The sequence below is a fragment of the Apteryx rowi genome, unplaced genomic scaffold (genome assembly GCF_003343035.1).
Source record: "Apteryx rowi isolate R43461 unplaced genomic scaffold, aptRow1 scaffold_4, whole genome shotgun sequence".
Lineage (NCBI taxonomy): Eukaryota > Metazoa > Chordata > Aves > Apterygiformes > Apterygidae > Apteryx > Apteryx rowi.
Genome location: NW_020450529.1, coordinates 924417 through 941837, shown reverse-complemented (window position 1 = coordinate 941837; position 17421 = coordinate 924417). Strand labels below are relative to the sequence as shown.

Genomic DNA, 17421 nt, shown 5'->3' with positions numbered 1-17421 from the left:
ACGCCCCCGCTGCAATGGCTTTACCACACCAGTGGCAAATGCCCCGCTGCAATGCCCTCGCCATGCTGGCAGCACGGCCCCCTTGCCGCATCAGCAGCAGTGCCTCCGCCACGATGCCTAGCTACACCAGCGGCAATGCCCCGCTGCAATGCCCCCGCCGTGCCAGCAGCAATGCCCCGCTGCAGCGTCCCCGCGGCAATGCCCCGGTGGCCCAGACACAGAGCACTTGTTTTCTGGTTCCTCCTGGCCTCTGCTCTGAAGCACCGTGCATGCATGTGTGTGTGCGTGTGCATGCACACTTGGGGGGGTTTCTCCGGCCCAGGATGGTGATGTCCTCCAGCACCGGGCCTCCGGGCAAAGCAAGAGCTTTGAAGGAAGACGCAGGGCCCAAACTCCGACCACACAAACGCGCCCTGCGCCTCTGAAGTCAACAGGAGTTTGGTCTCCAGTTTCCAAGCCAGCCAGCCGTGAGCGGCACATAAACACTAGCCCAAACGTCCCATCTGGTGAATTATTTTGTCCATAGTTTCAGTGAGATAAGACATGTTCGTACTGACCCCGAGCACCGTAGCACATTTTTCAAAAGCAGCTGCATTGCCGCCTCCGTTAGACAAACGAATCCTCTAATACGCTTATGTCTGTAAGGGAATGGCACGTGCAGGGCTGGAAACGTATAGGAATGTATGYAGAGAGAGCAACAAAACGGCAACTTGCCGTAAATAAAACGGAGCCAGAGACAAGGCCCTGCACCAGGAGAGCGGGAAAAACGCTAAATCAAAGACCTAACGAGAGGACGGCGCCGCTGCCGCGTTAGAACGGCACAAAACCTTACAGGAGCCCGGGAACAGCGTGCGAACGGCGCGCGTCCTCTCCGGGGAGCTCCGTCTCCCCTAGGGGCAGTCGCGCGAGCGGCCGGGGCCGGTTTCAGGGCCGGGGGACAACCGGTCCGACGCGCCGGGTGCGAAAGGGGGGACGGTCCGATTCGGGGCGCGACGCCCGCCGGCGCTCCGCGGCGCCCGACCCCGCGCGGCGGCTCCGGACGCCTTCCCGGCGGAGCAGGGCTTCGCCGCAGGAGGGTCCTCGGCAGCAAAGGAGCCGCCGCTCAGCTCCCGCGTCACAGCCCGCCCTTGTCACCCGAGCTCTTGTTTTCTAAGGGGCAAGGTATCCTCAGACTTAAGTGTCTCGCAGAGATCCCCCAGAAAGTGAACCCAATTCAACTAGAAATGTCAATTTAAAGTAAATTAGCTAAATTGCCTTCAAACGTACTGCTGATCTTCTYGTTCAGAAACGGAGAGGCCCTAATTTGGCTTCACTTAAATCAGTCTTAACGGAATTAAGGCCACTTCAATGCAGAAAGAAAGCATTTGCAAAGTGATTTAAGGCAACTGAATCAATCCTGTTTAAAAAGCAACTCTGGTCAACTTTCCTCGCTGTCCTTGTGTAGACAAGCCCTTAATTTTCTAACGTGTACAAGGTGCTTGGTGAGCCTCAGATAACGCTCAAAGTATCAGCAGAAGGGAATTAATCGCCAAGTCAGCTCCAGCTGAACTGCTCGGAAAACAAGTGAAAATATTCTCCCAGCGCGAGGCATTAGGACTACCGAGGTCAGTCGCTCTCCTGACTTCAAGGCAGGTACTTATTTATATCAGCTGATAATCTTTCCCAACATAAAAAACAAAACAAACAAGGAAAACCGTGCAAATCGTGCGGTGTCCTTAGCTGCTCTGGGGCAGGTCCGCAGCCCCCCCAGCCCGGCCGCACGCGTTGCCGCCCTCCAGCCGAGCCACGGCAGCCGCTTGCGTGCGTGCGTTTACCCCCTGCCAGGGCTGAAGTTTCAGCCTTAGCTGAAACCCGGGCGCCTTGCTAGACCAGGACCACCCCTTTGCCATTCGTGCACATCAAACAAGCCCTTGAGAAACCGAGAAGCTGCGTGCTACGCTGCGAAGGAAGCGACCAAAGACCGCAAACGGTGGGAAAACAAACAGGACAGCAGAAGCCCTTCCTTTCTGCAATTGGTCTTAATTATCCCATTAAAAACCACTAGATTCTACATAAACAAACTGTGCCAAAGCCCCCTGTGGCATGCAAGCTATTTCAAAGCGATGGGCAAACCGTTCCCCAGGAGCTGCACTCCTCCTCGTGGGCATCCCACCGTCCAACAGCTGCTGCTACCGCAGCTGATGGCGGCACTCCCGCAAACCAAGCCTGGAAACTGCTGAAATACGGGACCCTGAGCAGCCCTGTCTGCACCGCTCCGAGACACTGCCGTCTCCACTCCCACCCAGGCCTTCTCCTGAGCCTGGACACGCGAGACCTGCTCTGCGGTCAGCTGGGAAAGACAGGAGGGAGACTTGCTCATGAGAGCAARTCATCAGGGTTTGAAGGCTGGCGTGACAGCCAGCGGGTACTTCTGACCCTTGTCCAGTACAGAGGTATCCTGTTAACTACAGGAGTTGAGACCAGATTATCCATTACGGCTTTATGATCTTAGTCTGTGTTAATGTGGAGGGAAGCGTACAACAAATTCCTGTTGCATTTGGAAAAATAACAGGCAATGCGTGTTTCCCCACAAACAGAAATTCTGCTGGACTGCTGTATAACTCTTACTATCACTACTTGTTTGCTGTGCAGTAACACTCTACTCTTAAAAACACCGGGAATGCCACCGCTTTCTCACGGCAAGCCTCAAAGGCCTGCAAAGCTCTTTGCTCCCAGCAAAACTCCAGTATCGTTAAAAGCTTTGGGAAGATCCCCGCCGAGCTCAGTGGGAGGTGGACCAAGGCCCGAGGGGGTACGGCAGAGTCCCAGCACATTGCCGCATCTCCAACAATTCATTCACTTGAAGAGCGAATGAAGCCCAAGAATTAACGGCTCGGTCACGGGGGCTCTCCACAGCAGTCACCATCGCCAAGCTGCCGCCTGCTGCCCTCCGATTTCTTACCGGTGCGAAGAGGCACCTCCGCACGGTCCTCACTGCCGTGAGCAAACAAACCAGCCAACGCTGAAGCTGAAAACACCGAGGTTCATCACCACCCACCTCCTCGGAGGGGTGCCTGCCTGACTCCAGCCCATGGCCACCAAGCTGGCCCCGACCCATCGCCAGTCGGACACGCTAATGTGGGACTGTGCCTGGACTAAACGGTCCCCGAGACACTGAAGAATTTTGCAGCCTGTGCCACAGTAGGATCACAGTCTAAGATTTCACCAGGCTTAGTGTGACATGACTGATATCTCCAGTGAGGAGACCTGCGGGCTATGCTGCAGGTAACGAGAATTTAATGAGAACCGTGGAACTGATGGCCTAAGGTGATGTTGAAGACATTGCATGACTGCTGGTATGATATTTTGATTACGCTTACATTTTGAGGTCCTAGCTACAAATAGCCATTAGCAAACCTGAAGCACTTTTCTCCAAATACTGAGCACCAGTTAAGATGTATCAACCAAATTTTAATTTGGCAAATCCAGTTTTCTCCTTCTAAGTCTCATATAGAGTTTCAAATGAAGATAATGTACTTCTCTTCCTGCAAGAGCTAAGAGCTGCCAGCCGCATTTCAGTGGTGGATCGAACATTTCTGTCTATTATTTTGAAGAAACAAGGTTTGCAGGAAGAGGCAGTATCTTTTATTAGACCAACCGATACAGTTGGAAAAGCAGGCAAGCCTTCGGCTTTTCATTTTTATCCTTAAACCATCACAGCTGCAACAACAGTACTATAATTTTGAAGTGCTTTGAGATGAAAGAGGCTCTGTACTGTTATCCAAGTGAATTTTATTTTAGCCTCTAGATCCCTGGGCACCAAGAGTCACTTCACAACCCTCTTACCTCAGCAAGCGCTTCTGCTTCTAGAGATTTCTGATCTCCAAGACTACTGTGTCTAGTCGATCCACAAGTCGATCTCAGCGGGTGGCCATCAGACAAGGCCTTCCTGTCTGGATAATTGATGCTCCCTGCACTGCCGAATGTCGCCATTCTGCGCTTTTCGGGACTCTCAATCCTGCCTCTGTTAAGTGGTATTTTGTGGGGGCTGCTAGGACAGGCCGCTGCTCGAGGAGGAGTGTCTATGCCAGGACCCAGCCCTCTGGGGGGGCTGTGGGTGTCCCCCCCGCTTCGACGGCGAGGGATAGCTGCACCGTCAGACCTCAATCTCACTCTGCAAAGAATTCATTACAAGACTAGGTCACCGTCCAACAGATCAAAAGCACCTGGTTGCATGCTGTAAGATAATCTATCAGCTCTGAAAATTCAGATCAAACCAAATTCAAGCCTTTCGGCTTCCAAAGACTAAGCTAAGAGGGGAGATACATATTTTAGAGAGTACCAAGAAAGGGAAAGCATTGCATTTTTTTTAGTTGTTAGGATCTACATTAAGCAATCCACATTTCATATCCTTCTGTAGCACTTATTAGCAGTTTGCCGTCTATCTTGCCCTACACAACATGCTGACTTGCCCTGAACACAACACTAATCACCTCTGTGTTCGTAGGAAAATGAGAGAGTTTCCCTACCGGCCCATGACTCCCCCAAATCCATAGTCCGGAATATGATCTGTCGGAGACTGGATGTCATTCTTGGATGAGGCTTTATCATCCAGCAGGGGTCCGCTGCTTGCCTCGCTGTCCGCCTTCTGACTCAAACTGTCGGAGAACGCATCATCCCTATGAAAAATGAGACTCCATATCAGGCTGAAACATAACAGGGCTCTTTACCTCAGAGAGACGCTAGGATCCAACCAAAACTCACACCTGAATACTACCACTCCAGATCCAGACTTAGCACAGGGCCAGACCAAGGCCACAGCTTCGGACACTAGCCAGAGCTTGGGAAAACACGAACGTGAACATCACATCCCCATATCCCCTGTGCTGTAGTTGCCATCTTAATGAATCCTGGGCACAGGACTTATAACAGAATTGGCACCTGTAAAGGACTCTGGGATCTGCTACAGGCAAAGTAAGCAGTGAACATTGCTGCGTCAACCTACACATGGGGTAGAGCCAATATTAAGTCTGGATCGTGCCAAGTTACTCTGGAGGCCAACGACAGATGGGGTTCAAGCACACTCAAGTATAGTCTTTAGTGTTTGGCTTTAAAAGTCTGAACAAGAAACAATCTGAGCCAATAAATGGAGAAGCACAAGTGATCAGAGCAGGTTTAATCAGTAAAGTCATTAAACCTTGGAAAACCAGGCCACCTGTTTAGGTGGCTAAAGATGACCCTAGTGTAGGCAAGTTATTTTAACATCCTGGATTAACAGACACTGCCAATACTCACATGTCTTGCACCACAATGTACTGGTGGGGTATGAGGCCATCCACACCGTTATGTCTCCCTTCCCACCAGTCCTCCGAAGCCCGATGGTACAGGAGGAGCGAGGCCCCTTTCTTGAAGGAGAGCTCTCGTGGGGACCGTCCAATATAGTCAAACTTGGCTATGGCTTCAATCTGCTCCACTTCTGCAAAGGAGAGAAGCACAAAGAGAGGAAAGGTCAGTTCAACAGTCATGCGGGCACACCAAACCCTAGGAAGAGGCATCTCACCTGAACAGCACTAACGCTGCTGCCCCAGCTTCCTGAGAGCATCTTATACTGAGTGCAAACCATCTTATTTTCAGACTGATCAGTTCTTTTTGTTCTTCCAGCCTTCCTGCAATTTCTTACAGACTCACAAGCTATCAGCAATTACAAAAAGTTACAAACCAGATAGGGAGTAGTTGAAATTTCCCTGTGTGCATATGGCATCTTCGCCTGCACATATATTCCTCTACCTATATTTATTTTAAAGTGACTTCTTTGGTTACAGACCCCCATTATTTTCTAGATTGGAGCCTTGTCAAGCTGTGTCAGATACTGTGATCAAAGCCCCACTTACCTTCTCTTCAATTCCTTTCCTTATCCTGGAGGCAGTTGGGCCTGAATTATTGATGAGTAACCAATCCCCCTTTGGGGATTCCCACAGAAACGACGATACAAGCTCCGGCCACGCGGCCATTCAGCACTGCACACACCCCACGTCTGCAGGCCCTTCGCAAACCTCCGCCTCGCAGCTTCTCCCCTCTTCCTCATTTGAGCTCTATCAAACACCAGGGATCTACAGAGTGGGAGCTCAGGGCCTGAGGATCAGCGCGCTGGCAGAGCAGGCTGCAGTTAGCACGCGGCCCGGCCGAGAGCGTCGCGGTGGGAGCTGCCGGGTGCACCCGCGCACGAGTCCGGTTTGCATTCAGCAGCCTGGGGAGGAGCGGGGCTCTTCCGCAGACCTGCTTCCAACGGGGAGGAGCTGCCTCAGCCACTACGAGGCAGAGGCAGCGCATCGCTCCGGACCGGGAGGGCAGAACCTGCACRCTGCCTCGCTTCAGCCTGCGATAAAAACGAAAAGCAGGCTGCCACCGCTCAGCTACCTCTAACGGCTCTCGGGGGCCAGCAAGAAAACGGTTAACGTAACTTGATTATTTGAGACACCCAATCGCTTTAAACCCTACCCGGAGACTGACAGCACGGGAAAACGGGGACTGACAGGGCCGATGGCAAAGCTAAATACAGCAAATTAGCCTAGTTCTTTCAAATCTGTCACATTCTCATTAGAATATGGTAGCTTGCTCCACTCCATCTGCCGTGTCATTGACTCGTGGGCTCAGCATCAGCAGCGATCTGGATGTGACCCACCTTCCCGCTTAGCAACAAAATCCACACGGAGGGAGCAGAATCCGTGAGATACTGAGTCAGAGCCCTGCCCTTCTCTGTCTCACGCCAGACAGGTCACTTCAACAGACAGATTTCCCCCAGCTTAAAATACATATCTGCACTAATGTGAACGACATGGTGCTTGGGACTATTACAGCAGGATCGATAGAGAATGCTCTCCAGAGGAAACGTAATAGGAGAGGCTATCAGAAGGGCTTTTCAGATGCATGATAAAATACTGAGTTTCTCAGCAGGGAGCGTGCATGGGGCGAGGGAGATGGGAAGAAGGAATATGTAGATTCATAAAATAATGCTGCTCCTCTCTTCCACTCTTGCATTACAGTTAATCACCCGGAAACTCCAATCAGAACTATTAATGTGACCGTCCAAGCATAAAATTGGCTAAATGGTGGCTTGCTCTCCTTCAGCTCTCAGTCATGTCAGCTCCCGTTTGTTGCTAGCACTGGAAGACGTGGAGTGCATTTTACGCTAAGAGCAAGTCCTCAGCCGTCCGACCCAGACCCGCTGCCCGCCTCCCCCCATCCTTGCCCGCCTCGTGCCAGCCAGCGCGCCAGCCCCTCGTGCCGTTCCCACGAGCGCCAGGAAGGCATCGGCACTCTTGCAGGGGCAGAGCGCAAGGGAGATGACGGCTGTGAAGAAAGCAGACGACCGGTGTGGGCCAGAGGACGTCCTGCAGGGCTCGAAGGGGCCCTTCCGCTCAGCAAAGCCTCGCAGTTGAAGTGGTGGCGTGGGGCGGCACGTTCGCCGTCTCGCAGCAGTGCCGGCTCCGCTCCCAGGCCCGTCCCTCTCTCACCCTGCGACTAAGCTACGAACGCTGCCTGGGGCGCGGGAAGCAAACRGCTTCTTCTGATTTGGGTATCGTGTCTTGTAACGAGCGCGCTCCTCGTCCCGCTCTGCCCCAGCGTCCCCATTTCAGTGCTCGTCTCCGCGATCAGGGCGAGCTTCAAAGCTTTTCCTGAGATCCTGTACATGAAGCTCAGCTTGTTTACACAGATGGTGCAGACAGACACGAGCTTATAGAAAGCTGGACGTGAGCCTCATCCAGAGTATTAACGAAATATTGATACATTTAGCAAGGAATTCACATCCGGCTGCACCTGTCCACACAGTCTTAGCAAACACCACATCCCGGTTCACCCTCCAAAGCCAGGGCGGCTCTGCAGGCTTAACAAGCGAAAAAACAGCGTGGATGTATTTTGCCATCAAAGGAAACCGAAGGGACTGCGGGCAAAACCAGGATGCAGCTATCTTAAACGAAGACGCACTCCACTTTTGCGAAGAGGATGGCTGCTTGAAAGGATATGATCCGCAGCCCAAAGAAAGCAGCTGAAACTCCCTCACTTCAGAGGGCTCCAAAGTGGACCACTGAAATTCCCTCTTTTCCCACAACACATTCAAGGGCCTGGAGTGACCAGAGAGCTGGTCACACATACACACAGTCATTCCCCAGCCTCCCCTTCTGTTCTTGTGAGCCCATTTCACACAGCAAGTCCTCGCTGCTTTTCCCCAGGTCCCTGCCATCACATGGCTGTGCGTAAACACAGATGACAGGGAGAACAAAGAAAAAAGAAAAAGAAAAACGGGATCTCGTGGAACAATTCCAAATACGGAACCCCTTCGTATCCTGCCATGGAATGAGACTGCAGTGAAGGTCTATGCACATCCTATGATGAAAATCTATAAGGAATGGTTATTTATAGGCACATGCATTATCAAACACACAGAAACATCTTCCCCAGTAAAGCGCCATATAGTAATCCAGCCTAATTTGACTAGGAGCGGAATACACTTTGCTTTCTTGCATGAATGACTCTTCTAACACAGACCCAATTTTCCACCGCTTATGTCTATGCTCACCGTCATCACTGGTGTGTGGCTCTGTGCCGTTGTCATGGTCAACTTCATCGATGGTGCCTGGCTCACTGTGGGGGCTGTCACTAAAATAAAGTATATGGTGCTTTAGAAAAAGAAGAATGAGATTCTGATCCCAAGATACTTAGCAAAAATAATTTGCTGGGGGGAAATCTGGCCCCAATGATACCTGAAGGAGTTATGCTTTTCATTTTCACAGGACTGAGATGGGGCCCTTTGCTCATTTTAAATCACAGCAAGTTCTCTGCACTTGCTTTGAGAACTGSAAACAGCCTGAAACACCACGATCTTCAGGTCCAGAACTGTACGTTCTGTTGCTTGTGTGTCTTACTCACATTTGGCAAAACAAGTATAAAATGGTACCAAATTAAAATTTTCCACTCACTCATTCACAATGAATTTTAACATTTTATCCTCTGTTTGCATCGGTAATGATGGCGACATGTGATCTGAATCAGGGAAGATTAGGTCTCAGAGATGTATAAAACTTTCAGATAAATCAGGTCAAGCCTATTATAAATCCTGGTTTGTTAACACTCAGATCTGAATGCCAGTTTAGAATTCCAGCATCCTCAAGATAAATATGTATTATCATTTAGTGCTCTAATTTGAGATTTCTTCTTTTAGAGAGAGAGTTCGTATTCTGTGGATACAAGTAGGGGGAATGATATACTAGAAAAAAGCTGTGCAATGAAGTTGCACACAGCTGATCCAGTCCACAGTTCACTAGTGCAAACATACTCATCTAACATGGACAGAACAAAAGGACCTAGAAGGACACAGAGAAAGTATCAAACCAGACTTCAGGTTAAAGAATTTTGTCCTACCAAATTATTATGGAACTACAGAACTTTACCCAGAACTCCTGGTCTAGGAAGAATTTGGTTACAACTGACCTAAAATTTTATTTCTCTATGAAGACACTTCTGTGAATCTGCAGCTAAAAGAATTTTTATAAATATTAATACTCATATTTAAGAAAAAACAAAAATGTTTCTTCTAAAGTTTTTATCAAGATTTTAATGCCGAACCAGCATAAGAGAAATGAAAAGAAAAACTTGGTGAAACTGTCTGGTCTAATTTCATTGACAAGGCTAAAATTAAATGCAAAACTAAGGTATAAGTATAGACTAATTAGTTAAGTTTGTAAAATTCTCTTAGTTTTATGAAGATACTTATAACTAAGAGCCATGAAGACAGCCTGGTATGGAATCAGATACTTAGCTAGYGCAAAACAGCTTAATGGTGTCAAATGCATACCACTCGCACACCTAATTCATAATGTTTAACAGAAATAAATGCCAAAGGACATGCCCCCTCTGCAGGGGGGCTAATTCATCCCAGAACTGTGCTCAGCCCAGGCTCAGATTTCCTGAAGATCAAGCCTGAACTTCCCCAAAGCTCTCTTCGCACCCCAGCCTCACGAGGACCCGCTCTTGAGAGCCCTTCTCCTACACTCCTATGAGCTGAAGTCAGCTCCCCGTTTATCAGAAATCAAGCCAGAGTCCTGCATTTTGTCACGGCTTCACTCTCAACTTACAGCGCAAGAAGATAACGCTAAGGAGGGGATCCGGCTTTGTTAAGTTGTAAAAACAATGAAGTCACTCACTCCTGCCACCCGTTCCTTACCAATACTCCTCGCCTCCAGTCATGCACTTCTCGTAGACAGGTCCTTCCAGTTCTCTGTGGCTGGGGAAGATGCCCTCGTGATTAATGATGATGGTTTTGATGACCTCATTGACATGGGCTTGGCAGGATACCGGATCCTGCCCATCTGGAATGTGCATCAAGGTTGGCCCAAAGCAGATGGCCAGGTTGTAGGGATCCATCATGTTCTCATCGCTGTACTGCGACAAGCTGCAAGCACAGGCGTTAGAGGGGTACGGTCCCGACTTACCCTGTCRGCTCAAAGAAGCCCCCACCAACAAAAGCCCTCCCAAAGCTCTCTCAAAAAGCAAACATCACAGAGCTGTGCGTCTTGCCCAAAACACAGCCACGGCTGGGCAAGGCAGAGGAAAAAGCAAAATACGACTCTCCATAACAATACCAAAAATGATTCGTGTAACAATGACAGGGAAGCCCTGAAAGAAAAGGAGAGCACGAAGGAACTCGGTGAAAGAGAACTAAAAGACTCACTGATTAAGGAAAGCAAAAAGATATCTCATGACAACGATGACAGCCCGGGGCAGAGTGACGATGATTTGCTGGATCTGGTGCACTCTCTCCGTGGGGTTCTCGATTTCTGGAACACATGGATAGAAAGTAAATCTTGAAACTGTGTCAGAATCAGACAACACAGCACCAGAGGGACTTGTTCCAGATCTAGGAGCCCACTACCCAAGAAAAACAACAGCATGTTTCCAGATCTGAGCCATCATTTGGCATTAAGGGAGCAAATCAATCATCAGGCATAGTGCTCTTCCACAGCTGAAGTCATATGTACATTCAGATTCAGCAAAAACAACAAATAAAGAGATTTCCATTGTTTTATTTTTAAAATGACAATTTAAGCATTATTTAGTTCATTCCTCAACAAATACACTATTTCTCCAAAGCCTTAGTCAATACAGCCACTGGAAAATAGAGCACTGCTTGGTTTTGCGCAGATTCTAAAATGAGCTTTTTATTAACATTATTATTTTATGGGTTTAACCATCAGGTCCTCCTCAGTCCTTCTGCTTGAGTTAAATTCCCACAGGTCTTGACGTGAATCTGAACCAATTCTGAGCCAGCACTYTAAGATTTACTTCTCTCCGTAACAGCACACAAAGCCTGGACCCAGTATCAAAAAACGCCCTATTTCTGTATGAGAAAACATGACTTAGAGCTATTTTGTTTTCAGCCGGGTGTGCACCAGCCACTGCACCCCACTGCTGCAAGAGCCCTGCTCTGCCCCCGGCCCAGGGATGGGCTCAGCACAGCCCCTGCCRAAGCTGCCAGCACGTGCCAACCCCCAAGGCTACCTCTTTTTTAAAGCTATTATCTGCTCAGTATGCTGTATAAATGGTTAATCCTGTGGCTTTTATTCTATGGAAAAGCAGACAGAGTATCGAAGCTCTCCTGAGACCAGTCGGCCTTAGATCCAGGGAAGGAACCATCATCAGCGGAGAGCTGCTTACTTTATCATGCTGGCTCAAACTTTGACATTTGCTAATCATAACAAAATTCACTGACAACATGTAGCTGGGGTGCCATTTGTTCTAAGATTCTGAGCAAAATTTGGCTGCAGTTCAAAAATGTAAATTTTTCTATTATTTATTTTGATTTTGCAGATTTTTCCTTTTGAGGAAGGTATTTGTCCCCTGTTACTGCTCACTGGGTTCTCTAGCTTTTCAGTTTGCTTTTACTTAAGAGAAGGAAATTTGTAAAAGAATCAAATAAATAAGAACTGGATAAAGAAAGATTGCAACATCAATAGATATCTGCTCCGAAACCCAGAGGAACAAATTGTCTCAGTGCACTTAAATTTTTTCACTTAGCAAAATGTTTCAACTGGCTGTAATTCAGAGGAATTAATGGAGTAACCATCGATCACTTTATAATGCAGGCACACCCCTGAATGAGCCTTTGCAAACAAAGTGCCTTTTCTATCCATCTATTTCTCCCGTGCATTTGAGAAGCGTTTCCATGTAAACTCTCAGATCTCCATAAAGCAGAAGGGAAAAGCAGCCTTCCATTCGTCACCCGTGAGCCTGGCTTYCTGACCCCACCAGCAGCAGAGCCACGCGGCCCTGCTGCAAAGAGCGGCGCTCAGGACACCCTGCCGCCAGCCAAGGGGCACCCAAGCGGCTCTGGGGTGCACGGCAGTGGAGAGCCCAGCCGGGCCGCTCAGACGAGTTTAACCTTTCCCCCTTAGTAACAAAGCAAGGCAGAACATCTTACAGCAAGGACGGCATTTTACTGAGGAGCACTTCTCAAAGGAAGGAGGTTTCTTCCATCTGTTTAGGCTGGGACACCTATTACACAGCCTGTATTTATGTGACAGAAAATCTGAAGCCATTTAAAGCCAGATTTTTATGGGAATTAGGCACCTGACTTCATTTAAAATCTGTCCTTAATTCAAAGGTACCAAGAGCAGCAGAAAAAGAAAAGAAAGATGAGGAAAAGGAAGGTTCTTATTGAAAAAGAAAAATGCAGAAGGAGAGGAGAGAAAAACCATCCAGAAAATTAACAGATGATGTTTGCAATGAAAAGATCCCAAAAGCTTAATAATTGTGCAAATTGGCCTTTCATTTGGGATGTTTCCAAAGCGCAGGCCCAGCTGCAAGTGCTCACAGTGGCGTCACCCAGCACCGAGCGCGTTCTCCGGCGCCGAGGCTGCAGGCGGGCCAGGCCCCCTTTGCCCCCTTCTCCACCGGACCTTGGGGAAGGCGGCCGGAGCGAGCTCTGCAAGCTGAGCTAAAACACCCTGTCCGGAGCACGGAGCTGGTGTAGAAAGAGCTTCCTTTGTTTGCCGTGCTACAGGTGTGCAGCACCGCTTTACACATCAAAACTGAAAGCAACGGCAAGTTTCCTGAAGCTAAATATAACACAACTGTTCTTGAAAAATGAGAGCACCTTCTGCTCCTTCTGGAACAAGCCCATTCCCATGTCAACCCCCTCTAGATATCATCTGTCTTCCTTGACGTCACTTGATCTCTAGCAGTCAGGCATATTAACATTAAGAAGAGGGAAAGGCGCCATGAGCAGTTAAAACGAAGGGAAGGACTTCAGTATACGCTCACCAGCCAGTCCCACCGAAGCTCTCTCACAGAGACACACGCTTACGYGCTCTGGAACCCCACCACAACGCATGCTGGACACCTCTCTTGTAAAAGAGAGTCATCCATAAGCCAAAGGGTACCACASGCTTCATGATCTCTGAAGCATCAAATTCATTCTGCCTTTTTCTTTTTCCCCAGGGGAGTAATTTCCATGACTTGCCAATAAATATATGTCATCACTACGAGGTACTGAGAGAAATAAACCCCAGCTGGGATATCCATTTCTTCAGTTGCAGAGGAATAAGCAGAGCTGGGAGGAGAATTCAGAACAGAGTAAGAAGCAACCAGACTCTTCCCCTGGAAGCAACCCCAGACTTTTCATGGTTAAAAAGCCCCAGCCTCTACCTCCGCTCATGTCACAAAGCACTTTCTGGTTTTGTTTGGGACAGGAAATGCAAATAGCAAATACTGTGAGAAAGGTGAATTGGGTGAGCTTGAACCCAATTTTGCAGACGGTTCATGGTTCAGAGAAGCTTTTTGATTAGCTAAGAGTTATTGACCACTACTTTACGTCTTGTGGAAGATGGTGAGTTATGGCAGCAAAACCCCTTTGGGTCCCAGAAGCTATGCCTGCATGACATTTGATAAACAGAAATAGCCATGACGCATAGAGAGAGACCTGTACAGGCAAGATAGTTACCCACCCTGTTCAAGTAACCAGCGTCCCCTCATGCAACCACCAAACACACATGCATGCAAGCTTGCTGTATGTGCAGCCCATGCGCCTAAGCTCGAAGATGACTCTTCGGTGACACTCATGATGTCAAGACGTTACGAACAGTCACAGCAAGATGTTTTACCTCTTCTGCACCTCCAGCCGCTTCTTATCCCTGACAACGTACACTCTTAACGTCCTTTCCTAACAACCTCCATTGAAGCCCTATAGCCCTTCTTACAGCATAAGCTGCTGTCTGCAAAGCTCAGGTTTATTTGCACCCTGTTTAATGCTTTTCTTGTCCCACCCTATTCTCCAAGAATACCCATCACATGTACTTACTTATAGTAGATATCAAATCTTGAAACCTTTCCTTAGGAAAGAGAGGGTTTTCCAGTCCTCGGAAATACAGCTTCAAGACTCCAGCCACTGAGTTAATGTCACGTTCATTTTGATCATCAGCAAGGGGATCTTCGCCTGCCCAGGGAAGAGTTTTATTTCCAGCATTATTGCCAAGTTGGACTAACACAGTAAGTCCTTCTCCCTAACCCACAGTGGAAAATCCTCCCATGTGTGGAATGGTAATGCTATGCATTTTCTCAGCAAGAGAATAGTTTAATAAGGTACTCTGTTACACAGCATCATGCTGAGACCATGGGCGCACAGTTTATTAAGGAGATTTTAAACCTTTCCTGAAGATGATGTTATTAATCAGTTCTTCACAGTATCCAGACCATTGTGTTTTTCCATTTAAGGCAACAGCTTAGAGATCTGAGCAGATCTAAACATTGGTAGGTGACAGCCTGAAAAGACAGGGTTGGCTGGAGGATGTAGTTATGCCCCTGGAATAGACAGAATGGTTCTGGATAGGATTGTATTGGCTTAGATCTGTAAAAGCTTTCAAAACCTAAGGGATTGGATACTGATTCCTCTTACATTGGATGTGCAAATCCTCTGGTCTTTGAAAATCCAACCGTAACCTTCTTTGCTGTCCTGGCCACCTTCACCTGGACCCTTCCAATGCTGTTGTTAGATTGGACCGTCATTTGGACTGTCCCTTTCACAGCTTCAGCTTCAYCCAGTGAAAGCACGATTGCTCTGCCCTGTCCTGCCAGTCTTAGAATCTTGATGCTGCTCTCTCAGCAGAATCATTAGCAACTCCACAACCAACACTGTCACCAGATACATGATAACGCTGCTTCTTCCTTGACAAACAGCTGTGGGAAGGTGGCAAAATTCACGCAACCCCCGTGTGATGTACTCCACCAGCTAGGAGAGTGAATGTAATTATTTCATGTGAATACCATCACACCATCGAAAGCACAGAAATAATGTTCCGACCTTTCCTACTATCCTTTTACTGTCCTGAGAATTGATAAAAGCTCCTTGAAAATGGACCCTCAGGCTATTTTATGGCTCTCATCTGAGGCTTTCATGTTCTTAATTAATGATTGTGGAAAGGATCTCTATATCTATCCCTGTTTTGATATTCTTTCCTTAAGTGATTATTCTTCACTATTGCTGGAGGCACAACGCTAGGATATCTAGAAGGGGAGAAAACTTCCTAGTTCCTCGTAACAGATAGGCCTTTAGCATGGGATACACAAAACGTCTAATGAACCATACCAGCACCCAGCACACACGGAAATTCCCACCAACAATCTCTGCTCCCCAGATGCACAGAAGGAAAGGGTCAGTGTCAGTGTCCTAGCTGCTGTCTGCACACCATGGCAGCATACCTCTTTCAAACGAATTCTTGATGTCATTGACTTCAACCTGAGAGCCAGGAACTCTAAAAATACCCTGTTGCTGAAGGCCTGGAAAAGAACAAATTTTTTTTTTTTTTTTAAAGATCTGTACAACAGTGTTGGAAACAACTTCAAACCTTAATAAGTCAATTGTTTAGTTTTACTGAAATCTGAGGAGATTTAATGGGTGACACTCAACACAATACACTACTTTTTGGTAGAGAACAGTGGAAACTAAAAGTAGATGCATCTGAAGAGCTTGTGCTCCACAGAGCTCACACTTCATGAACAGGAAGGTCCTTGGACAGAAGTTAGTTATGGATCAAAGTCCTGTACTGATTTTCCATATTGACCAGTGCAGCACTAGACAAACACAGCCACAGGGCTGATGCAGAGCCTCCTTGCCCTTGCGTGTCAAAATCCAYGGCGAAAAACAGCCCTGGAGGCTCCCTTTTGATAAGTGCTGCAGTGGGGGAAAAAACGACTGATTTCTGAAGTAGGAGCAGGTGACACCTGAACGGGGTGACACTAAACGGAGACAAACCGCGTGGCTTGGAGGCGGTGGCCGGCAGGGCGTGTGGCAYGGCCACCTTGAAGCATCTCATGCAGCATGTCCTTTGAGAGGGTTTTCTGTTGTAGCTATAGGCACTGATAGGTCCTATACGGATGGAGGCATGTCTCCTTCTCCATGCATGTAAGGGAGAAGAAAGGAACAGTATACAGTATATAAAATCCATTTCTACCCATAATCTCCAATCAGGGCCCCCTAGATCAAAGCGCTGGAAGAGCTCCTATTGGCCTGGGGCCTAAGCAAACAATTTAACCTGAATAAGTACTAACAGGACTTAAATATTTGTCACTCATCCAACGTTACATCATAGTCAATGCTATTATAATTATAACCTGAGCCCATGCAGCTCGGGCTGAAGGCATCTCTATTACACTTCACTGCTAACTGCAAGTGCTTAATTTCTTTAGCAGAAAGCTTCTACTGATATGACTGAATTCACTTACCATACAAATTGATGTAACGAATGCAGCTTTCTACTACAAGCGGAATAGCCTGTCCTGAATCCTTCAAGAAAGAAAAAAAGAAAGTCAAATCTTACTGGTTTATTGATAACAATGCACCGGAAACGTATTAAAGATTGCAAAAACTCAGATTTGAAAATCAGTGCCATTGAGTTTAGTGAGAGGATAGGCAAGAAAAGGAGGCGCTACGCACAAAGCCAAACGGTGCTGAATACACTAGGTGCAGCCAGTTATTCGCAAAAAAGCTGTCACTAAGTGCGCTAAACCCTCTTGCTCGTTATCCGGTTGAGATAGGGGACTGCTGCAACTGGATCACGGCCACTCCATTTCAAAGGCGCAGTTGTGAGCCAAAACCAAACCTGGGYTACGCCTGCCTGACGAAGCTTTGCGTTGCAGAGCTTGCAAGGGCATTGCCCCCTGAAGAAAGGGYCGCTGCCAGCAGGCGCCACGGAAAGGGCAGCTGAACCGAACTGCTTGCGCCCGACCCGACAGCGAGTCTGGGCCGTTGTGCTGAAGCCGCTTCCCCCCAGGCCCCCGTGGAGGGAGCTGGGGAAAGTCTGCAGATGTGTTTGGCTTCATAAGCGGACGCTTATTTTCTTTAGGGGCTTTGCCTGGTTGCTGGTTTTTCCAGCAGGRTACGGTGCCATCTCC

At 48.1% G+C, this 17421-nt stretch overlaps 1 protein-coding gene across 2 annotated transcripts in view; it reads right to left on the bottom strand.

Moving 5' to 3' along the window:
• SRGAP3 (SLIT-ROBO Rho GTPase activating protein 3) overlaps nt 1–17421 on the bottom strand; it is an 80065-nt gene that overhangs the window by 3714 nt on the left and 58930 nt on the right. Inside the window, exons 11-19 of one of the 2 annotated variants that reach the window (XM_026074935.1) lie at nt 16753–16813; nt 15730–15807; nt 14333–14467; nt 10709–10814; nt 10202–10429; nt 8558–8637; nt 5275–5455; nt 4509–4658; nt 3826–4153 (exon numbers count right to left, since the gene is read on the bottom strand). In XM_026074935.1, the coding sequence (XP_025930720.1) occupies nt 3826–4153; nt 4509–4658; nt 5275–5455; nt 8558–8637; nt 10202–10429; nt 10709–10814; nt 14333–14467; nt 15730–15807; nt 16753–16813 (1347 nt within the window). The remainder of the gene's footprint in view (nt 1–3825; nt 4154–4508; nt 4659–5274; nt 5456–8557; nt 8638–10201; nt 10430–10708; nt 10815–14332; nt 14468–15729; nt 15808–16752; nt 16814–17421) is intronic. The other variant, XM_026074936.1, reaches the window with a different exon arrangement.